Below are 25211 nucleotides of genomic sequence, written 5' to 3'. Positions count from 1 at the left end.
GATCAACAGCAAAGCCTGTGCAAAGAATGCATGACATTTCAGTCTGTGTATGTGTACTCAGCGCGAAACATTGCCAGCTGCAGATAGGTAAGAAAATTCACCTGAACGGTAGTTTGTACTGCATATTCCTTATGATAGCTTTAGAGAAGCCCAAACACAAGTAAGAAATTTTTTCTTAAGTAAAATCTGGCACCCTTGACATGGTGAGCAAATGCACAAACAGATCTGTATGTGTATCTCATATGATTAGAGATCACACACCTGCCTTCCCCAACTGCTGCTGGAATGAGGACTTTAGCATGCAACCAAAGGATATTTTCCTTTCCCAACCACACACTGCTTGGCTAAAAAACAGATAGGTAACACTGACCTTTAGCTTGTCATAGCGGTCACTTAAAGCTGCCACCTGATGGTCACGGTGTCGCCCGACCAGTTTACACAAGGCACAAATTAACTGGTCATCAGTCACACAGTACATGTTAACTTTCTCGTCCTCATGCTCCAAGCACATTAATCCCCTGATGTGAGAGTCCGGGATTGGCTCGATGAGACGGTGGCCGGTGAATGGCTTCTTATTGGGGTGAGTGGCTTTCAGGCACTCCTCGCAGTAGGACACCTCGCAGGTAACGCAGGTTTTCACCGCCTCCTGGGCAGGGTCCTGGTCGCAGAACTGGCAGAGGACCTTCTCGCAGGACGACATGCTGTTGTTATCGAACGCCCGCTCCCGGCGGGTCTCGCTGGGGGAGTTGGGCCCGCTGACCGAGGCTTTCTGAAACCTGTCGATGATGTTCTGCAGGGTGACGTTGCGCTTGAGCCCGTCTAGACCGCGCTGGCTGAGGGTGATGACATAGCGGCAGGTCGGGCACTGGAAGGCGGTGATAGACTCCACCGGCTCGTTGGTGGCGCAGTGGGAGACCAGGATGCGGTGCGCGCAGTTGAAGCAGAGGCTGTGAGCGCAAGGCAGCAGCAGCGGGTCTTCAAACAGCTCCAGACAGATAGGGCAGGTCAGTTCTGACTCCAGTGTTTCCATCTTCAGGCAAAGCTTTCCTGTGGCGTCAGCGAAATCCAGGGAAGCTGATCAGCTATCTGGAAACACATGTAAAATTCGATTAGGCAAGAGAAAACATGAGGGGTCAGCCATGGGGGGTTGTCAACTTTCGCCACTGCTCGCTGGTCTATCAACCCACCATGCCGGGCGGGAGAGCAATCAAAAGTTTTGAACCTGCACATACACTCTTCAAGGTATTTAAACTGTTTTATTCTATCTCCCCCCACCTTCTGTTCACTTAAGAATGAAAAAAACCAACTGTTCTTAATTTTTTTCTCTTTCCCTTTCTCTTTTACGCAATCAAGGAAAACAGCAGATGTTTCTGTGCATTATTAAAACCCAAAATGATGAACTTCAAAAGTCTATTACAGCAAAATTCTTCTGCAGATGCTGCTTTTGGCTTCACTCATCTCTTAGTAAAACTTTAAAAAAAAATCCTTCAGTTTTGTGCGGTATTGTGCAAGGATTAGTCCAGAGTATTCTAACTGATAAATTTAAAATCTCTATTAGCATTGAGTTATTTTATCAGATTGAAATTTTCACTTGCTACTATAGCAATAGCACAGCATTTAGAGTATATGTCTGTGATTATTTGTGCAAATATATATATGAATTTAAACACATAGAATAATGTTTCTAGCATGTGATATCCTACATATATGTATAATATATATAATATATACTCCTATGTATTTCAATAATACATGCAGTTGTATTTATGTGCACCTATATTTTTGTGCATATATACCTGTATACATATGCCAAAAAGTGTATCACATACATGTTTGTAGTAAGATTAATATAGCCACAGGAGCACACAGTGTTTTACTGAAATGCCTAAATGAAGATGAATTGGGTACATGCCAAAGAGTGGCTTAGCGCAAATTAGTGATGATCCCAACCTCTAATACAAGAAAAGCCTCTAGACAGTAAGATAGTGAAATGTGTGATTTGCTTAGGAAGAGTTTGTGTAAGTATCCACTTTTGTATGAGTACTCTCTACTGCTAAAACATATGAACTATGGCTTGCTCTAGTGACCTTATTAAACCCCTGAAGTGGATTTGGACCAGAATCAACGATTTTTGAATGGAGGGCATGAGATTTTCTGGAGAAGGCAGTGGTACACTCCCATCAAAGATCAACTGAAACTTCATTTTTCTTATTTTCCTGTGCTCAGTGTTACAAAGAATGGTTTTGAAAGAGTCGCCCTACGCGACTCTCCCTGCCTAAGCTCCCGTCAAGGGCCTGTCACTGCTGCAAGCAGACAGGTCAGTGAAGCAGAAGCAAAAGCTATGCTTCACACTCACAGAGCTGTACCTCTTCACAGTACAATCTATTTAAGCTTTGTTGCTCATAACTGAGGATGGCTTCAGATGGCACAGCTGCATCGTCTTTACACTGTAAAGTCATTGTTCAGTTGTGTGAACTCCTGACTCCTCCCCTGGCCAGGGAAAAAGACAGAAGGACAAGAATCCCCCACAAACAAACCTTGATTCATTAAGGGTGAGAAAAGCTCAGGGCTCATTAGCAGCCTTGGGAACCAGGCAGGCTTGAGTCTTCTGTACTTCATGACAATTAGTGTGGGGAGCATGGTGGCAGTGACAGGAATGCTACCTATAACCCCAACATGAACCAAAGCAAAAAGGAAAGTTCAGCTAACAGAGACAAGGCTCAGACCTCACCATTGGTATTTAGTCCTCCTTGCTGTGTGGGAAGAGCAGCAAGGCGTCTATTCCAGAGGTATGCCTAGAAATGAGGATACTTTGCCTCTCTGCACTAATGCATCCTTTTATTCTGCCAAGAAATCTGAGCATTTAAAAAAATGCACTGACCCCATCACAAAATTTGCTTTCCTGTATCTTCCATGATGCTGATCTTTTTTGAAATAAAGTTCCGTTTGCCAAAGACTAATTCATTTATAGCTATCCATCAGCTGCCATAATTGCACGGTGCATCTGGTCAAAATTAAACGTCTGGAAATTTAATATAAGCAGGAAGACAACTCCCCTCTCAGCCATAGCCATACAGCACAGAAGAGATTAAAGCCTTTTCTGCAAATGAAGACCAGTTTGTCTTTCCTCCTCTTCACTCTCTGTCTCACAGAAGTCCCAGAAGATCAAAATCTCATTCACATGGTTTGAATCCCTTCCACACCACAACTGTCTACCTCATCATCCTCTTATCCTGCAGGCTGAACACTGCACTGGAAAAGGGAGAAGGGATTTGGGTTTGGCAGGAGACAATGTTTAAAAAGACAAACTAATCATTTCTCATCTATTGGCAGCCCTGTGAAAACCTGCCAGCTTTTAAGGTTTATTTCTCAGGACCATGTTCAGAATACAGGGCTTTCTTCTATGCTAATCTTTCTGTAAAAAATTCCTTCTCCTCCTCCATGTGCCAAACAGATTAATTCATTCTGTTTCCCTCCCAAAGCACTTTTTTTTAAAAGCAAAGTCTTTTTTATCGTACTCATATCAAAGAGATGTATAGATAAACAGCTAGAAGCAGCAGAAAAACATTTGCATCACTGCCTCATAGAAAGATGTTTGAATCACCATCGGGGCTGCACTCTATGAGGAAATACCACCATCTCAATTGATGCCTAACTCAAATCCATCTGACCTGAATGAGCAGCAGCTGAGCCCTAACTAATGCTATTCAGTATGAGCAAGGGTGCCAAAATCTGATCTCAGACTGTAAACCTCTTGGAATAAGAACCTATCTTCCAAGGTAAACAAAGCGGAGCACACTGATAGAAACAAAAAAAATTACATTTCCCCCTTTTCTTTTGCAGTTGCAAGTAAGTCAAAACACAGCACATCTAGGACTGAATAATGAATCCTTTGAGAGCCACTCACCAAAGACAGGCTGCATTTTCTGGACAATCAAATGATTAATCCATTGAATTTCTGCTTTCACTTTTAAGTAGGTGCCTAAAGTACAGATCAGCATGCTGATGATCCAGCTACAAAATCTTTCAAACTCACTGGCCCTTGCCTTAAGGTTTCATATTGAGTTTCAGTTTTTCTTTCTCCCTTGAGAATGGTAGAGAATCCATAGCTACAGAGAACAGGAAGATTAGGCAGAAACACAATACGTATTGTTTATATGTGCATATGGTTGTATTCCATATTCAACCTAACTCAAAAATTGAAATGCACATAGCCTCCAGACACAGAAAAGAATGAAGGAATTTCAAATACACGATTTCCTATTTGCAAAATATGGAATTACTGTCAGGAAATTATATTATCAAAATGTCATTGAAATTACAAGAGTTATTTTTCTACCCACAGGAGGTAATTTTAAGAGCAGATATCAAAATAAAAGAGATTGTCAAAACAAATGTTATTTAAACAACAAAAATATACTTAAGTAACTTTGAATTTGTGACATCCCCTTAGGCATACAATGATTAGTTATGCAGTATATTGTAAACATGCACTAAATAAAATCCCAACATCAATCTAGTTCATTGCAAGAGTCTAGCGGAATTAGTATCTCTGTACCTCTGCTTACAAACAGGACATATTTTGTAGGTGGCATTAACACCTTCATTTGCCAAGACATAGCCCAGCAGCAACTGGGATAACTTCTGAGATAACAGATTTAGGAAGCGAGAAAAAAGCTATTGCAGAGAAGCAACTGCAAGCAGAGAAGAAGGGAGTGAGTGTATGTGAGAGAAACAGCTCTGCAGACAACAAGGACAGTGAATAAGGAGAGGGAGGAGGTGCTCCAGGTGCAGATATCCCTGCAACCTGAAAGGAATAAGATGAATGTGTCTTTACAAACAGATGGTGTGAATCTGCTTGTAGATAGGGCCCAGGGACTTGTAGGTAGGGGAGTAACAGGAGAAATCATGAGTTTCAAAATATTCTACTAATTCACATGGAAAGCTGCTCTGCCAAGGTCATGCTAAATTACACAACTTCAAGAAGAACAAAGATTTAATAGAGCTATGTTATATAAAGGGTGTGTGTGGGTTTGTGTGTGCATGTTAAGGGGAACATATAACAGGTGAATTGGGGAGTCTGCACCTTCCAAGTGCTTTACCCAATGGAGAAAGGGAGAGGGTGATGTGGCCAGGAAAACTGGGCTGAAAAGGAGGCTGCAGCCTCCAACAATTTGAGGCCCCATGCAGAAACTCCCTATGGCCTCTCCCTTTGTTCATGAATAAAGTTAGAGGACACTTCTGTTGTGTATCTGGACATAAACCTCTGCCAACGTGAATTTTTCCACACGAACCCATGGTGAAAACCATGATGAGGCAGGCTGTCCCCCTGCAGCTGTTCATGGTGGAGCTGAGATCCACCTGCAGCCCTTGCAAGACTTCATACCAGAACAAGTTAATGCCAAGAGGAGTCTGTGACCCTGTGGGAAGCCCATACTGGAGCAGATTCCTGGCAGGACTTGTGACCCTGTGACTGACCTGTGTTGGAACAGCCTGTTCCTGAAGGACTGCACAGTGTGGAAGAGATCCACACTGGAGAGTTTGTGAAGAACTGCACTCTATGAGGAAAACTCATGTTGCAAAATCTCTTGTAGGAACTGCTGTCTCCTATGGGATGGATCCCACGCCAGAGCAGGTGAAGAGGGTGAAGACTCCTCTACCCAAGGAGGAAGGAGTGGCAGAAAAAATGTGTGATGCACTGGCTGCAACACCCATTCCCCATCTCCTACTGCTGCTAGGGAGGAAAATCAGAAGTGAAATTAAGTCCGGGAAGAAGGAGTGGAGGAGAAGGTATTTTATTTTTCATTACCTGATTCTGATTTGATTGGTAAAAAGTTAAATTAATTTTCCCAAGTTGATTCTGTTTTGCCTATGACAGTAACTGGTGAGTGATCTCTCTGTGTCCTTACCTTGAGCCATCAGCCTTTTATTGTATTTATTTTCCTTGCTCAGCTGAGGAGGGGGAACAGAGGAGTTTTGGTCAGCACTTGGCATCCAGCCAGGGTCAACTCACCACAAGGATAAAACTACACTTATAAATGAATGCGTCAAAAATTCTAGTATATTGAGATCACTTTTGGTCAGTGAAACACTACAGAATTCTCCCCACACTGAATAAATCCCTAGCTACTACAATAAAGTTAGCAGGCAATGTTTTAGCATGCCACACACTCTCCTGCTCTTCTTCTATTCCAGCTGATCCTACAACCTTCACAAGAGGTGGGAACAGAATCTATCAGGAGTGGAAAAGCAGTGGGAAACCATGTTCTTTTGTAAAGTTGGAGCTCATGGCATGAATAAAGCTGTTTCATTTCAATTGTAGTGAACTTGGTCCATTGAAGGAGGAAGAAGCTGTAGGGCATTCTAGAAATTTTAAGCATCTTACTAACAAGTAGCACTAGGTAGAAGAGTTGGACTTGTGACATGCTCCAAAATTCCTTGAAAATCCTCTCTGGTAGAATCACAGTTTGCAGTGGTTTGGTGAATTATAGACAAAATATGGCTAAGTGGGCTTGAATAGCATTTTTTCTAACAATTAGAAATTAGTCATGTTTTCTAACAATTTACTGTGTTAAGACTACTATGGAATGGCTGTTACAGTAAGGCCATTTCAATCCTGGCCCTCCAAACTCATATACAGGATGGACACAAGACCACTGGCTAATTTAAAGATTGAACACCTGAAGACTAAGTATTTTTGTTGAAAACACTTGGCAACTTTTTCAGATAGAAAATGAAATTTATTAAAATGTCATTATATGAATATGAAAAGAAAGGTAATACAAAACATAAGTATGTAATGCAATCAAATGAGTTATGCTTGCATACATATGTCCATGTATGTATTTTAGGTTTATAGTACAAGGGGAATTGCAGTCAGCACCCACACTATTCCTGAGTAATCTATGGAATGCTTAAGCAGGTTATTACCATAATACAGAGTTGTAGTTTTCGAAGTCACAACATTTTTCTGTTAAGTGCACAATAAAAGTAAAATTATTATCTTCTGTTCCTGTGATAAACCTGCTACAAGCTATAGAAGAAACACCCAGCTTTCAATTTCTTCTGTTAACAGTGAAGAAAAAGAAAGAATTTTGCCATATCATTTTCTAGGATATACACAAAATTTTCTGGGGAACAACTTTTCTCTCCAAAAGTGAATGTGATTGTTCCACAGCCCATTCAATCAACATTTCAAATGTCATCAAACCAATGAACTCCTGCATAGCTTAGGTGGTCCTTAGTCCATGACAGATTTTACCTTCTGCAGCACAGATATTGAAGCTTGTGGGTACCCATGATGTTAGCAATTGCCAACAGCACAGCTAGTGAGATATTCATGCAAATAGTGACTTGAGTGAGTAATGCAAAAAGAACTAATAATCCAACATCTTTTTTTTTTTAGAAATGTTTAATGGAAACTTCTGTAGCAGTAAAGAAAGCAAGCTGCACACACCCTGAAGCAAGCAAATACTTGTTTTCCCACTGGCTTTTATCAAAGCAATGAGAATTAATAAATATTCAAAGGCTAGTGTCTGTTCAACAGCTCCCAATATGCAAAAACAAATGATCAGCATGAAAAAAAATTACAAGTTCATCCTATTCATCCATTTTCATTGACAGAAGAATGATCATCTGCCTTGTCTAGAAGTTACATGCAGTTTCCATATTGTTGAGATAGTTGTTTGCAACATTTAAATTATATCAATACAGGAAAAGCACACCTGCTATGCTGTCTGCAGTGTTACAGAGCCTTGACAACATCCCTTTCAGGTTGAAATATATGCTAGCAGGAGAATATATTTTTGAAAAGATGAATCCTGTTATGTCATGCAGTGAGACAAGAACATCTCACAGAACTAAGGTTTTTGGCATAACATCATATGCTTCTGCTCATGGGAGATAAAACAATAACTAAGGCTCAAAAACAGACCACAAAAAGTCTTGACCTGTAAATCCCAAAGCAATCAATAAATTGCTGATTTAATATTATATATAGCAATATATTAGCTACAATATTAAATATACACATAAACCTATACTACTATACACTTGGAATGCTTTTTGGTCTTTATTTTTCATGTTCTTGCAACTCCTGTATCTTTACATTCTTTAGATACAAGATTTAATATTTCCTCAAAATTCTTCAGGGGAATGAAAGCAATTAATTGTTCAATCTTTAGCACATGTGAATCAGCACTGACCTCCAATTAAATTTATGGTTGAGAGTCTGTTCCGAAAATCTCCTCAACTAAATTCATACTCTTCATTTGAGAAAATGGTATTTATTCTGGGGTATATCATTGCTGTACAGGAACAAATATCAAGTTCACGTCTTGGTCTGATACTAGCAGCATGGAAAACAATAACTGGAGCAACCTCAAAAACTTACCAAAGGAGACAAATTGCTTTGTACCACACCACTCTTTTTTCCTCACTCATTTCAAACCAACAGGTTCCTTGATATAGATGCCACTCCACAACAAAAATAAGGTAAGATAATTTTACCCACCCACCAGTTTTATGAAAACCCACCAGTTTTCATAAGGCTTTGGTTGCAGGGTAGAGCTGGAAATCTCCCACACTTCCCCAGCTTGTGTAATGCCATAGGTGACACAGTACACCCTGATTTTTAACATAGACTATACAGCAACAGAAATACTCAGAAATTGTGTTCCAACACATTCCTTCTAGTCATGATGGGTCACACACAGATATGTTAGTGCAGCTTGGAAACTCTGTAGCTGTTAAACTACTGCAAGTTTTCAGAGGTGGCAGAAAGAAATTATTGCATTCTCTTCTCACTAAGTTGTTCTATGAATTCCTTCCCCACAGCTAAGTAAAGGGAATCATGGGCACTAAAGTTCACAATCACTGTCTGCACCTAGATAATCACATTTTAATTTCTCACAGGAGGATAGCTTGCTATTCTTACCCTTTATCTGGGTCTGATTTCTTATCAGAGAGAGCATTTAAAATAACAGCAATAATTCCCACGAACTGGTACAAATATAAAGATGTGACCTCAACACACCACACAGGGCTCTGAACTTAAAGTACCTGCAATATGTGTTTTTGATGAACTAAAAATCCTTATATTTATAATCACATTACAAAATACACAGTGTTGACCTCTCACTGTCCTGTTCCCCATATACAATCCTCAAAAAGCCTATAAAATATTTTTTTTAAAGGAATGAACACATTTTCATAGAGTTCTACCCTGCAGATTTACGAAGAATATAAAGAGATTCTGGCTATTGCAAAAAAACCCCCACCCTACTGTCTAACACTGAAGAGCTCCTTCTAATTTATGCCTGCTGTACTCTCAGTACACTGAACTCCCTAAGATCATTGGTGTATTTAAAACTCAAGAATTTAACCAGGTCATTAAGGGGGAATTAGCTGTGAACCATGGGAAGATGGAAGATAAGGAACAAGTCATATCTGTGGTCTGAAGGTTATCTGTTTTAGGTCCCTGACAGAAGCCTCTCACCAGTGGTGGAAACACCTAGCTCAGGCTTTCTGAGTCTGAAAATAAAATGGCAATCAGCAGGAGGACTACTCCATTGGGAAGGAGAATCTTCACCCAGGTCCTTGCCAGACCCTAAGTCCTGCTCTGAGAGGAGTGTCTTACTGTCTTTTCCTGTCTTACTGGTGTCACTGGGGCCACCATGGGCACGTTTCTGCCACCACAGCCTGGGGTACCAGGCTCCTGTTCACTGTTAGCAGAATGATTTTTAGGAGCATTCTTCAGCTCAGTAGTCCAGAACAGAAATCTGCAAGTACCTGTTAGCAAATCACTAACTGAAAAAACATGAGAATGCAGTCCTTCTCTCTTGCTGCATAGTGGTTCCTAAATGCAAGTGGTGGCTTTCATTTAAACAGGTCTCTATAGGGTCCCTTGGAAATCAATGGAAATAAGTGGCCATCTCTAAAGCCATCTGATTTAAACTATATGACATTTTCTTTAGTGTTAAGTGATCTGTGTTTTCTAGATCTGTTTATTTTATTCCAGTTATGAAAGGAACTTTAGACTCTAAGAAATAAAGACTACCTCAACTAACAAGTAACTCTTTCCAGTGCTCTCGAGCTTTAAAGAGAAAATAGAGAATCTAACATCTATCCTTTTATTCTTATGTGTTCAATGATCACTTGTTAGCCAAATTTGCTTCCAATAAATATCTTCAGATATGCTTAATTTCTATAGTTGTCTAGTTAAAAATCCAAGAGGAAACACAGAAAACTGAGTTGAGTTGCAGGAGAATGATCCCAGAGCAACCTCTTTCCAGCTGAGCAGGGATCTTTTCTGGATTTGGATAGTTCTGCTTCTGAATTACTGTATCAATATCACTAATGGGCCTCTCAAATAAAAGGTTCTTAATATCACTCAAAAAATAGCTTAGTAGCTTTTGAGAGAATGGAAAGAGAAAACAATACCTTGATTATTATATCCTTTTAGATGTTCTTCATCAAAAATGTCTCACTGTTTATCTCAAAACAAATAGAACAAAATTGAGTATTTCCTGTTGGCTGGCAAACAGGTCAGTGTTACTGTAATAACTAGAGTAGCACTTGAGGAAGAGTTACTGATATGCATCCGCACAGCTTCCAGCTTTTTCTTCCAGCAGCTTCATAAATACCTACTTTCCAACATCACTTAATATCATCTTATCCTTAGACAACTGTTTTTCTGGAAATACTTTACTGGGAAAATCACAAAATGACTCTGTACCTACGAGCTATACAGGCTGCTGATTCTCCTGTATGCTGCATTTTGTAGGCTTTTGTGCATATAGAATTTGCATGCAAAATAACCATAGTGACCAGACCATCAGTCTGAGCATACTGGTGCCAAATGCACATCCTTTGAAAAAATCTCACCTCTCAGCCATCATACTTGAAACATGTCACTGTTTTAGGTTATGTAACTTCACCATTTACAAAGAAATAAATAAATAATGGAATTTGAAAGACTTTGCACAAGGACTGAAGCAGGCATCAGGGAATGATTGTAGTTTTAAAATTTTTCTCATGTAAACATGTATCTCAGCCTTCATCTGTTATTTTAAAAACAGAATTATAATGTTCCAGATGTTGTTAACACTATGCAGATGCTAATGCCCCTTTATCTCTCTAACTGGTTTTATGACAACTAACAAGACAATAAGTCCTTGTTTGAAAACTCAAGATGAAAAATGTTCCATTTTTTCCAGACTTTCCAGCACCAAGAAGATAATTGATCACAGCAACAGAGCAAACCTCAACTCCTCCCTAGGACTGCTAAACACATTATAAAATACTTCCTAAATTACTTGCCATGGCAAGCGTACACATATGCATGTGATCCACTCCCACAAAGCCACCCAGCCGCATACCCACCGCTGGATCCCGCCCTACATCTTCTGTGGGAAACATTGCTGCGGAGACAGGGACCACGCTGACCCTCCAGAAACCACCAGCAGCCCAACTGGGACAGGCAGCAGACCCCACCACTGTCCCAGTAATCCTGTGGCAGCGCTGACTGCGTCTGAAACTGCAAGACAGTTGTGGCTGAAACACAACAGGAAAATCTCCCCTACAATTGCAGGAAAACCCGCTCCACCTAACTGTCTCCGCCAGGATCCGTGCTCCTGAGGCCAGCCCTTCGTGCTGCACCCACAGCAAAACACCTCCTGTCCCTCCCAAGGGCCAGCCCTGGTGGGCTGAAGGCAGGAAGAAATGGATCTCCTTGCAGAGCATCCCAGCAAGCCACCAAGGGCTGTGGTGGGACAGTGCTGCCCACGGCTTGGGCGAGCTCGGCCCTGGGGCAACCAGCCCGGAGTGGGGCTGGCACACCCAGCCCTGTAACGGGAGGCTGCCTTCAGCTGGCCAAACCTGCCACGCCCAAAAGGAACATTTCCACATTTCTGTTCTCCAGAATGGCAGAGTTCTGCACGACAGGCTTGCGGCAAATAACCACTTATTTTTTGCTGCTTTCTCCAAATATTATTCAAAAATATAACAGTGTAAAGTGTAGCGGGAGTTTGCTATAAGTGGGGACAATTTGGGAGAGTACTGCACCTGTGTGAGAGACTTCCTTCAAACAACACAGAGACCCTACTGCTTTGAGATTCACCAGGTGAAACACAAGATGATAGCAGTTGCTTCATTTTTTTTTTAATTTTTATTTTACCTTAACTTGTATGTAAGCAGCAAACTGTAACAGGAAACTGAAAATGTTTTACCAAAGTGCCCAGGAGGAATCCTGACTGAGTCACACCAGACATTTGGTCTCCAACAAAGGTGTTAAAAAATCACACAAAGTGGAAACAGCAGGAAAGAATTGCTTCCTTGTGTTCTCTGTTTTTCATGTTGCAATGCCCTCTTTCATACAATGGTAACACAACAAAGTGAAACAAAACATACCTCAGACATCTGAGCATAAGATTACAAACCCACACTTAGGTCTTTCTTCCATGGAAGAGCCTGCACTTTGTTCTTTTGAAGCAATAAACAACTGTTGTGATTATTTAATTTCCTATTCATTTCATTTCCTTGAAACAATAGACCAGAGACCTCATACAAATCCATGTTCTTCATAAGGTTTTTAAAGCTTTTTGCTGGCAACGTCTGTTAACTTGTGTGTGGAATAGTGAATTCTAACAGGCAAACTGAGCGTGCAGAAAGCGAGACAGATGGGCAGAGGGATTATGATTATTAGAACCCTCTGCCATGATATTAAATGTCCATGGATTACCTACAGTCAAGTTATAAGCAACACTGCAGGAGCCACAACACAAGTCCTAGACAGAAGAATTTTAGATTCCTCAACACATATCCTGTCCTTGATCTTTTATTGAACAGTATCAGTAGTTTCTTTGGACTGTCTGTCCAGCCATGCTGGTTTATACTCATCCAGATGCATTTGTGATCAACCAGCTCAAAGGATTATTGATTCTATGATTATCAGGTGCTGTCCTGCTGCTCTTTGTCCCCATTATAGTCAGTCTACCTTTTCATGCCCTTTGCTTGCAGACAACCAGCCACAGTCTGAAGCAGCTTCAATGAACAAACATTTTTAATATTTAAATATTCTTAATCAATCATAAAAGTGACACCAATAATAAAAGTGATACCAATTAAAACAATCTCAACTTTGCTGATACATCTGCCTTAGTTACTGCATGAGTTTTACTTCAGTTTGAGGGTAACACTGCATGTATTACAATAGTCAACACAGAGAGATTTCATAGAGCTGAGTATCTCCATGTGATGGTTTGTCAGCAAAGGCTTCAGGATACTTTCACTGCTTATGCACTTGTATGCACATATACACATGTATACAAGTGAATTATCATGAGTTCAAACCATGGCCTCATGGCCATCACTTGTGATGCCAGCTTGCTTATCATACTAAAACCTTAAGATAATGAAGTCATCTAAGAAATATCCTCTACCACACTAATCTCTCTTCTTTCACTTTTGAACTAAAGTGTGGACTGTAAAATAGATGTGTTCTACCCTTCCTCCTCTTCAATATCTATTGAAATTAATGAAAACATCAATAGAAGCATCTTTAGACATGAAGCTGGATTCTCATATAGCAGAAGGACTGAGATACATGACTGAATATAATCAAATTGCCACAGTTTAACAAGATAACATCTCTAGTGCTCAGAGCCAACACAGCTGTGCATTTGTGTTCTTATAATCCCCACCAAGAGCTTTGGCAACAAAAGTTATTTCAGCCACCAATAGCTCCTTTCTGCTGAAACCTACCACCTTCACCCCAGAATCAGTAGATTAAGTGCTGAACCCACAGCTTGTGTGTTTCTTTGCATGGTATAAACCACCAAAAATGATTGTTTAAGGTGTATAGGGTTGCAGTAAGTTACAGCAGCGAAAAGAAGTGGGTAGCTTGTGACAGTAATTTCTTAAACTATGTCAAAATATTCACTAGATATCAACTGACAATGTCTCTAGCTCAAACAGGATGTGAAGAAATTCAGTCCAAGAGTCTGAGCTAATATATTACTAGAGAGATATGTTACTGTATCTAAATTTAATATAGCTTAAGGCTCAGAGACTTAATGAAAATCCATCTATTGACCCTCTGTAAAATTATTCTTTCATCATGTGTGGGTTCTAAAATTATGTGTTTCTGATGCCAGAGTGTCCAAACTGTGTCTGTTTGCTGTGCAGCCACTGTTTCTGCCAAATAGCGTCAGCTCTTCATGGTAAAAGTTTGATCAGCATGATGCTGTTTAGGGAAGCATTGAGTATCACATTTTGCATTCTGCATGCCTCACAGCTGTGCTTTGCAGTTACTGTGTTATTCTGGTTACAACGCTCCTGGCAGAAAGAAACAGAGCACCTTAGGAGTTCAAGCAGATAAATAGAATAGAAACAAGCAAGTGCCCAGTTAGGTTGAAAGAAATCATGTTTCCAGAAAACATTCAAAGTGCTAAAAAAAGACAAAACCAGGACTGACTGGGAGAAGCAATTTAGATGGGGCACAAAATCATGATCCAATGTTAATCCTGAAATTCACCAACCCACAAGCATCCAGCACAGCTTTTTTCTGGGTTCCGTTGTGTTGCTTCTAAGTCAGGCATAGATATTTTCATAAAAACAGTTGGACTTGAAAACTGGTCCATGTGGTTCTTAAGAAAGCTAAAAAGTAAGATTTTTCTTTTGCTAGTTTGGAAATACTAATATGCAGTTACCACTGTCATTTTTACTACCTTGCCTTCTGCCCTTGAAAGAGAATTCTCTATGCCATTCATTCAATGTGCAGAATAGAAATACGATCTTTCTTTTATAGTTCATTTTCTGTGCAATTTTATCTTATTTTGATGGACAGGGAACATAAATTTTTAGATTGATAGGTGCTGCTGCCGGGCACTTATTCCAAACAATCAGTCCACTGTCTTCAGAAAGCAGATACCACAGTGTAGTATAATGGATCATATTGAAACTGTAATGTTAACAAATGGAAAAAATATACTTATGTCTGCAGTTTATAACTTTTCCACAGGCAAGCACAATCACATGAATTACTTGTTCTATACAGCTAATCATAGGATTCCATTATGAAGAAAATCAGCAACAGTGGATTGGTTAAAAATAGTATCTCCCCAGTCTTTCCTCTCTTGCCATATGGTCAGTCAGCACAGAGGGGCTGATCCAAATGGCATTAGCAACTCTCATTTTTCTGAACAGAGCCAGAGTAAGAGCAGCCTCGTTGCTGTTGTTAACAGCATGTCTGAGATGTAGGGTTTTCCTGCTCCAGGCAAATGTCTTCAGTACATTTCTGACTAGCCACATCCTCTGCTAACCCAAGTGAAGGAAGTGGAGAAAACACAGATGCCCCTCCCTTCAAGTCAGTATCTACACCTTGTAAGTCTCTTTGCACACTAAGGACATAAAATGAAAAAAAAAAAGCAGTCTGGCTTTTTGGAAAAATTAAGAAATATCATGTCACAAAGAGTGATTCATGTGATACAATTTGAGCAATTTCTTAGAATGAAATTGTTTCATAGGAATGCTAAGTGCTAATTCTCCCTCAAATATTTTAACATTAATTGTTCTTTGAGCTTTAAACCTCCTCTGGTCTCCTTGACGGAACTCTTAAGACATTGATGGGTCACTGTATGCAGGTATGCCATTTTCCCCTAGCATTTCATTTGTATCTAAATATCATTTGAATTGGAACCAAAAGCCATACTATAAATGACCCATCATTAAGGCTCTTTATAGAGAGGCAAAACTATAATTTCAACAGCAGCATGGGATTCTAAAATACTTTATGTCTTGCTGAAGGTGAAATATTTAGCACTTGATTCATATTTGAATAGATTATAAATTGCTCTATCAAATGCCATGCTTCCCCAATTTAAACAAAAGCCTATCTTTCTAAACTTCAAAGTAAGCCACAAACAGAAAATCCCCTTGCTTAGAATGCACAGCAGCTGCTTGTAAATTTGGGGGTAAGTGAGGCAGAGAAAGGGGGAAAAAAAGCTACTCCAACTGCTACACACAACTTGCTTTTAACAATTCCTTGTGATCAATGAAGCCTTTTGCTCAGTGCTGCATTTTGGAACTGCTCTGTTCTAGATGAACTGTTAGATTAACAACACAGCATCCAATTTGTGAATTTGAATTCTAGTCTGACCCCCTGAATCATGGAGGGAATGATCATTTCAGGAGTATGAAAACATCAATTGAACCTGACTGTCAAAATAAGATTCGAAGAATATCAGTGTGCAAGGACGTGTTTAAAAAGAGGGGCGGGGGGGGGACACCTAACCCAGTCAAAAGCACAGGAACTTGATACTTTTTATGTTTTCTCCTGCAGCATATCCAAAAGGATTTTTTGCCCTTTCAATCTCATCACATGGAAAAGGTTTTGTATTGAAAAGATAAGAAAATGGTTTTCTTTTCCTTTGTTGTTAACTGCTTTTTAGCAGTATGATGCTAAATCAGACTTGAGCTGACACTTACTAAAAGTGAAGCCTGAAGTTTTTAAACACATCTTCTGAAGTCTAAGTCTCTTCTCCAGTATTTGAAAAGGCAATTAAATCCTAAATTGTGGAGAGGATATTGGGATCTAAAATCTAGACAGCCTTAAAACTTTGGAAGGTTTACAGATCAATCTTAATTTTGAGGGTCTTGGCTACACCTAAATCCTCCACTGTTTTATATTAAAAAATTATGGGTTTTTTAGCATAACAGGTATATTAGTGTCTTTGGTGAATATGCTTTACAAAAAAGATGTCTGATTATGATTTCCCTCTAGGTGATCTGATTCTGAAAACTGGGATAAAGACTTCATTTTAAAGACCTTGACAAACACGACCTGAATCTGTTCATGTTTTTATATCATGGCCACAGGAAACTGCATTAGAGAAGAAATTTAAATTTGTTTTCTTAAGCATTGAAATATAGCCCTTAGTATTATGGGAAGATTATGTGGTATTCATGAGCAGCAGTATGAATCTACAGTTTCAGCAATTACAAGTGTATTTTAGCCTCACATTCAGCTCCCACTTTTGCTGAAACTTCAGTTCTGTTTCCAACCAGAGCCATAGTTCAACAGCTTTCTTCTGAAGGGAACATCTTACTGAAAACAGTAGTGGCAGCTGCTCTGCAGACACTAAGAGATAGCATCAGATACAAGAATTTCTTGGGAATGCTAAATAAAGTTAAGTACATTGACAAATACTTAGAGGATTAGAACCAAACAAGTTTATGCTAATGAAATAATCTTTGGTCCTGAGGGTATTGTCTATTGTCTTCCAGTGATATTCATATATTAACTGCACCAGGATATTTTAAAAAAAAATGAGGATCATTAACAAATTAAAATGAATAGCGTTGAAAAGTATTAGTAAAAGAAAGCTGTGCCTTTTAATAAAGAACATTAACTTATGAAAAACAAAGCAAAGCATTGAGAACTCAAATCCTTACTTACCAGCACAGGGCCTGTTAAGTGAATTAATTGCCTTTTAAATTTCTAAAAGCTTCAGGATAGAGACCCTTGATATGCAGAGAAACTTATAGACCCTTTTGTTATTTTTCTAATCATTTGTCAAGTGAAGAGTCAAGAGAATAACTATTTACAAATGCAAGTGTACAAAAGAAAAAAAAATCTGGATATTCAATGTTCTCAATGGAAAATAAATAGCTTAAAGCATAAACATTATATACTTAGTCTAGTTAGTTCAAAGACTAATTCTTGTAACATCACATAAGGTGAATTTGAACACAGACCATCAGAGACTGCGAAAGAAAACATCTCCACAAAGGCAGGCCTTGTCAAGTGTGTTTGATTTATGGGTTGATTCAGGTTTTTTTGATTCTCCAATGAAATATAAATCACTGTGAGCCATTATGTACTATTTTTGTTGCACTAATTACCTGTTCATCTGATTTCTCTTCCATTCAAAACCAAAATGGTTTGAATTCATAAACCAGTATGGATTGCAAAGAACATTCTTACAAACTTCAAGTTTTAATTAATGAGCCACAAGAGCCAGGAACACTTGTTAAACAAATATCTCTAATTAATCCCATCAATTACTCTCCCTTTAAATACTCATGATCTGCAAGAAATTAAATAAGCACCAAGTCCTGGACAACACAGCAATCACTTTTTTCTTATTTATTATTAATTCTCTAATTATCTGTCAACTTTCCTCTTGTGTCATACTCTACTCCTTATTTTCTTGTCAGTGTCTTCTTCTAGATGCAGGGTGGTGCACCTGCATCTAGACACAACTGACTGTCAAATTTCAGATTAAGGACTCATGCAAATATTTTTTCCCATCACCCTGAAAGAAGAGTCTGTCACTCAAGTTGTAGGCTCTGCAGAGCTCCTGCACTTCTCAGTACCACTGTCACTATAGTCCGTGTCACGGAGTTTTCCCCAAAAGTAATGCTGACAAATAGATGAAGAAATCATATATTTTTTGTTAGAAAGGATATATATTTTTTATACAATATTTTATATCTTCCTGTTCTTCAAAAGAACCTCCTACTACTGCAGCCTACCATGAAATACAATTTAAATTGCAACTAAAAGCATGATAAGAAACTGTTCTTTTGTACTCAAGCAAGAGAAAAGGAAAGGGCTTAAATAAAAACAAAGTCTAGCAGGTAAACCAAAGAACAAAGGCCCCCATATTGACTCAAGAAAAAAACCCAAACCAGATGGCTATTAAGCAGTAGCAATATCTTTGGAGGAATTTTTATGCAACTTCCAGGTCTTGAGCAAGATATTTTTCAGACTAAAAGGAATGGCAAAGTCCTTTAACTGGTGGGGGTATTATATTTCAAATTTCTGTTAATGAACAGGTCATCACATAGCCAATATGTTTTGAAAGCTATAATTTCTACAGAACTGATATTACCATACCACAGAATACCAGGCGAGAATAATGCAAATTGCAACCTTTAATTTTATTCTCCCTGAACCTGAGATTTTTAATGCAGATATATAATTTCATAGGGAGCAGTCACACTAGATTAAAGAAATGTTCTCTTCAGTTGCCATAGAAAGCCTATGTCCCATAGAAGATGAGTGAGGTAAAAGGAAACTGAGGAATAAACCTATTACTGAGTGATCCTTTCCCAGGAATACTCACTCTGATGCAGTGGAACAGCCATCCATGTGCCCATCTTCCATTAGTTACTCCCTTGAAAGCCTTTTTATACTTTAGCCCTTTATAACATGCCATTGCAGTGAGATGCACTGGCAATTTTAACTTTTGGACTCGCTGAGCAATAATTCCACTCCCCCTGCCACAAAACAAAAACCACCAAAAAACCTTTCCCCCAAATAACCCATTGCTATTAGTGCTTTACATAGTGAAGATTCAAAGAATTGAGATCTTGATTCTATGCATTTCATATTTATTGCAAATTCTATTTTCCTTTCCAGGTAAGATTTATTTGCCACAACTACCATCAGTTTATCCTACCTAGCTTACCTAACTCTCTTTAGAGCAAATAGACAAAGCACAAGTCCCTTGAAAAAAGTTACTGGGCTGTTTTCAGTTGCCAGTAGAGACACCTGCTATGCTCTGCAATTTTCCTCTCCACTTGTCAGTCCTGTGTATATTATCAGCCCAGGAATGCAATAACTTTTCTTCCCTTTTCCTTTCCTACCTTCTTGATCTAATTAATGCCAACCAGAATAAATGTGTCTTTGTGAACTAGTCAGACACAGTAGTGGCTGCTCTGGGTAGCAGCTCCAGGTGGCAGTTTGTGCCCCTCCAGATTTCACAAAGCAACCGAACAGGTTCAGCAACATCTGACATCTGAGCATAACTGGGGGGAAAGAGAGAAGGGGGAAAAAAAGACAAGACAGGCAAAACAACCCACCTTTGGATTACTTTGCACTAATGTCTATGAATGTGATATATATTCAAAAACATGATGATTTTTGTTTAACAATGAGAGAATAATTCCATTTTTTTTATAACAAGCAAAAGGAATCTGCTCAAAAGCTTGAATAATGGACACAGTGCACTTATTAAACAGCAGCCAGTCTACAAAGATTTATTTTCTGGGAAACCAGTCTAGCTGGCAGGTAACTCTCCCTGACAGGAGACACGCTGTATTAGTCTTAAAACCACATACTCTTATAGGTAGATATAAGGACAGAAACGTCACATTTTCTAACTACTTTTGTTTCTGCTGGACCAATCTAATAGTATCTTCTGCCTGCATTTGTCCTAGATGAAAAAATTGCCCTAGCAGAACATGAACACTCATCACCCCCCTTCCAGCAACAAGAAATGATGAAAAGGTGTTCTATTACTTGAGATGCTGGAGAAAAGAAGTAGCTACAATATACCAGAAAGAACAGTTTGCTGCCACTGGGAATTAGAGCAGATCAGTTATATCCCATGACACTGATATGTTAAGGGCTCTTCTCCTGCACTGAGTTTTGCAGTTGTTTTCTACCCCTTCCAATTTCTTTGTCAACACAGAGATCCACACCCAAAATGGTGTCAGAATCATCATCTGCCATGGAGTCACACCTGGAATAGAAATCCATTATTTGATCCATTCACTCCATGATTAGATTTCTTGCAGCTTCTTTTTCCACTTTCATTTAGGAAAAGACAACTTCAGTCATCTCTAATGCCACAGACAGGATGAGCCAGATTAGTGTGGGATGACTATATTGTCAAGAAACCACTCTGAGAAAGGGCAAATGGGACAAGGGGCTGGCCAAATGGGGCAGGTAGGTGGCCTGTGTCAAAGAACAGATAGCTAAGTTCCTCTAGACATGACAGAACAAAACCTTATTTTTGGCCATTAAAAAGCTAGACAAAATTTTAGCCACCTGTTTCAGGTTCTGTCTAGAAAATTGAGCGAAACAGGCATTACAGACTGGGATGGGGAAAATCTTCCTTGGGAGATAGCTCTCCAAAACAGGAAGCATGAATGTGTCTTTATCATCTAACCATCTCTTCCACTAATGACTCAGAGAAAAACAGTACAGCCAGGATGTTCTGGGTTCTTGACCATCAGACAGCTAAACCAGCCCTCTCTGGAAGAGCTGGGAGTGTGTAAAGGCAGTGAACACATAGCTCATACCCAGTTTCTATCACTTCCTTTAAACCCTGCTCAGGGTTCCTGGATTACCATCAGGAAAGGATGATCCAGCATTTCTTCAAGACTTTCACAAATGCCAGACCTACTGAACCCAAGCAGAAATGGACAGAACTGTTTCAACATACATTTCCTCTTTCTGCTAATCTTGCAAATGCACTTGGGAGACTTCCAGTGCAGTGGTGATGGGAAATTCCATCTCAATGACATAAAAATACCCCCACAAATGAGAGCAAGAAATTAAGTCTGTTTTCACTATCTTTCTTTACCCAGTTTTAAACAACGTCTAAAATACCAGTTAAAGCTGCTCTCATTTCCAGGTCATAAGAACCAAGCCTTAAAAAACCCTCATAGAAACAATTACTTTTTTTTTTTTTTTTTGCTTGTGTTTCAACTCACGTCAGCAACATTGCATATGTGAAAGGGTCACATCTTTATTTATAGTATTTCCTGAACTGTTTTCCTTCCCTAAACTATATACACCTCTAGAAAAGAAAGATTAGTATAAATCCAAGAATCGTAGCACAGGTCCTGTGTAAAAGACATAAACAAAATATGGAAAATAAGGTGGTAGCAACAGAGCCTGTCAAGCTTCCAGCCTTCCAGCTCATATTGGAGTGTCTATAATTCAGTGAAACATGATTTCTAAAGCAGAGGGAAGGCCAGGTTCAGGAGTATTATTCTGGGAAAGACTCTGTGTCAAAAGCAACTTTTGCAGTCCTAGATATGAGGATACAGAATCATGGAATCAATTAGGTTGGAAAAGACCTCTGATCATGGTATCCAGCCTATGAACCAACACCACCTTGTCCACTAGACCCAGGCACTGAGTCTTTCCTTAAACACCTCTGGGGAGGGTGGCTCCACCCCTCACTGGGCAGCATATTCCAATGCCTAATTACTCCTCCTGTGTAAACTTTCTTCCTAATGCTCCACCTAAACCTCCCCTGGTGGGGCTAAAGACTGTTGTGACTCAAGTGCAGGACCCAGCTCTTCATCTTGTTGAACCTCGTATCATTGGCCTCAGCCCACCAATCCAGGAGCCTGTCCAGACCTCTGTAGAGCATTTCCATCCTCCAGCAGATCAACACCCATGCCCAACCAGGTGTCATCTGCAAATTGACTGAGGGTGGCCTCAATCCCCTCACCCAGGTCATTGATACATATATCAAAACTGTCCCCAGAACTGAGCCTAGGAAATGTCACTGGTGATTGTCTCCCAGCTGGATGAACCCCATTCACCACCACTCTCTGGACTGGTCATGCAGACATTTTTTTCACCCAGAGGAGAGTGCACCTGTCCATGCCATGGCCAGCCAGGTTCTCCAGGAGGATACTGTGGGAAACAGTGTCAAAGCTTTACTGAAGTCCAGGTAAACAACATCCACAGCCTTTCCCTCATCCTGAAGGCAGGTCACCCTGTCATAGAAGGAGATCAGTTGGTCAGCAGGACCTGCCTTTCCTAAACCCACACTGGCTGGGCCAGACCCCCAATTGTCCTGCCACATGATGGCCCTCAAGATGATCTGCTCCACTTGGTGCTTCACTGCCACCAAGGTCGCACTGGCATTACCCTCTTTGCTCAGGAAGCTGAGTGTACCAGACTATACAAAGAGATGAAATACTCTTTGTAAAAGATGAGAAACCAAAACATTTTCCTCACATTAGCATGGATGAGATGTGTAAGAAACCCTGAGAGATGAAATATTTTAGCTGCCATGCATGGATTCAAAAGGCAGTAGAACAGCCATCGTTATTTAAATGTTTAATGTTGAAAGAAGATTTAATGTTATCCTCAGAGACTCTTATTTTAGGTAACAAGAGAACAAGTATTCTGTCTCCACATTGATTTTTTAAAGTAATTTAGGAATAATTGTATACAAAAAAAACCTACACAATAAACAAGGAAATAATATAGCAATATATATCAGAATTACCAAAATATATCAGAATTACCAGCAGAGGAGATGGGGAAAAGTACTTTTTTCTCCATATTCCAATTCAAGAATAAGTTATTCTGTCACCAGTGCTAATCTCCTTTGACATAAAGAGCCTGCTTTAAAAACGACACTCAGCATCTAAGGAGACAGATTAAAAAGTCCACCAAGCAGTTCACCAGGAGCCCTGCTATCACTGCTAAGGTTATTATTTCAGGATAAATCCTGTCTCATTTACAAACTTCCTTCCCCTTCTCCTCCCCCAGGGCTGACTTTTGATTTCACAATCTTGTTTTCTCTTTAGAGTAGTGATAGGGGGGAGTTCTCTTGTGAGGAACTTAGAAATTGTGATTGTAAAACTGGCTGAGCTTACTGAAGGAAGCTTTGTTCTCTCCTTTTCCTTCCTCCTGGAGCAAGCTGAGTTTTTCCCTTTTTTCCCTTGCTTTCCCCTCCTTCTTTTTGAAATTCAGTTTGTCAAACATCAGCCATACATTCACAAACCCTCCTCTTCTCCACCCCCTTAACTCCACGCCCACAACCTGGCACATCAATGCCCAGAAGCAATTGCCTGAATGGGAGATTTTTAATCACTGTCTTGACTGGCAGCACAGGGATTAAGCTATGGTCCATTTGAGTAGTAGCTTTAAAACAACTTAGCCCCCTGAAGTACTAAACTCTAAACCTTTTTCTTCTGCTGTGTCTTGCCTGTATCTTGCAAAAATCTATACTGATGGGTGCAATGCATGGTTTTTGATCCACAGATCATTACAGAAATTAACTGGCACACCATTTAAAAAAAATACAACTTACCCTTCTGTTCAGAATGCAATAATGCAGAATTAGAAACTTCCTTTTAATAAAGAAACCCTTTGCTGTTTCTTATATTACTGAAGAAAACACTTTTGCTTATTCCTAGATCAACTTATAGTAATTATTTATTTTATTGCTGCAGGTCTTTATACTACCCTATCATCTCCACTACAGTTTTGGAAGGGATCAGATGTAAATAAATGAAGATGTTGATCAAGGCATCTTCTTAATTTAGTATAGTTTCTGACTTAAGTTTCTTAACTTAGTATAGTTTCTGATGGCCACACCTAACAATATACCATCTGGCCAGATTCTGCTACATTGATATCTTTAATAAGCCAGGACAAATCACTGCTACCATAATGCAGTTCCTCCTACTGAGTATTTTTTTTTCCAGCAGTGTCAATATCTTTGCCATTTGTAATGCAGAATCTGAGAATATTCATCTCTGATAGCAATGGCATCCCATGCAGTAGGTATGGATCATCTTTGAAAATTTCCATAAATGTTTGTGCTTTTTAAAACAAAGGAATTTGCTGGATTTTTTTTTTAAAGCCAAGTTTATACACCATGCCTCTTTTACTCCATTAGTGCCAGTATGCCTCAAGATCAGCACTGCGTTAAATGTCCAATGGTGATTTAATAAAAAAGGGACTAAACAGACTGCTGAGCTCTTTCAATTGTCACCTAAATCAGATTATAACCTTGGCTTTTCAAAGGTGAATAGAATGCTGTAGACTAAATATCCAGCATCATTTACATTAAATCCCACAGGAGCAAACATTTTGAACTCCTTAGGAAGCAAAGAAAGTTAATACTTCATTTTGCTGTGCATTCATGCTGGAATTTTATCACACACCCAAAGTACTGAATATCTTTAGCAAAGAAACTCTATTCCTTTCAGCACTTATATTATTGTATATTATTTTTAAATATTGAAAGACTTATACTCAAAAGACCGCATATATTTTTCAGATCTATGGCTTTGTATTATATTTTTACTTGGGTTAGGAAGTAATAAGAATTAGCATTTCCTGGAAATGAAAACACAAAAACGTGATTCTGAAACCACAGTCCTTGTCTTCTTGAGTGCTTTATTATGAAATCAAACTGAGCTTCATTACGGTCTCTAGGTGGAAGGTGCCCTGGACCATTTGTACATAATCAGAATGTGATCAAAGTGGTTTATAATTACAAACCACATAAATAACTACACAGTATTATCAGCCTATCTTTAGATGCCATCTCTTTCACTTGTGGGAAAAATTCATATTCTGTGCATACAAGGAAAAAGCAACAAAACCCCCAAACACTTGCTTTGTGAGAGAGCCTTGAGATGAGAAATAAAGTGAAAAACTT

General features: G+C 39.3%; 1 protein-coding gene across 4 annotated transcripts in view; it reads right to left on the bottom strand.

Annotated features, from left to right (window-relative positions):
* MID1 (midline 1) overlaps window positions 1–25211 on the bottom strand; it is a 238773-nt gene that overhangs the window by 94377 nt on the left and 119185 nt on the right. For 3 of the 4 annotated variants that reach the window (XM_039714476.1, XM_039714475.1, XM_039714474.1), the window contains exon 2: window positions 371–1086. In XM_039714476.1, coding sequence (XP_039570410.1) covers window positions 371–1030 — 660 coding nt within the window. In that variant the 5' untranslated portion in view covers window positions 1031–1086. Of the gene's footprint in view, window positions 1–370; window positions 1087–11382; window positions 11516–25211 lie in introns of those variants that run through there. The other variant, XM_039714473.1, reaches the window with a different exon arrangement.

Source organism: Passer montanus, unplaced genomic scaffold (assembly GCF_014805655.1).
Source record: "Passer montanus isolate IOZ18808 unplaced genomic scaffold, ASM1480565v1 scaffold3, whole genome shotgun sequence".
Lineage (NCBI taxonomy): Eukaryota > Metazoa > Chordata > Aves > Passeriformes > Passeridae > Passer > Passer montanus.
Note: the sequence above shows the minus strand (reverse complement) of the source record. Positions and strands in the feature narration are given on the sequence as shown.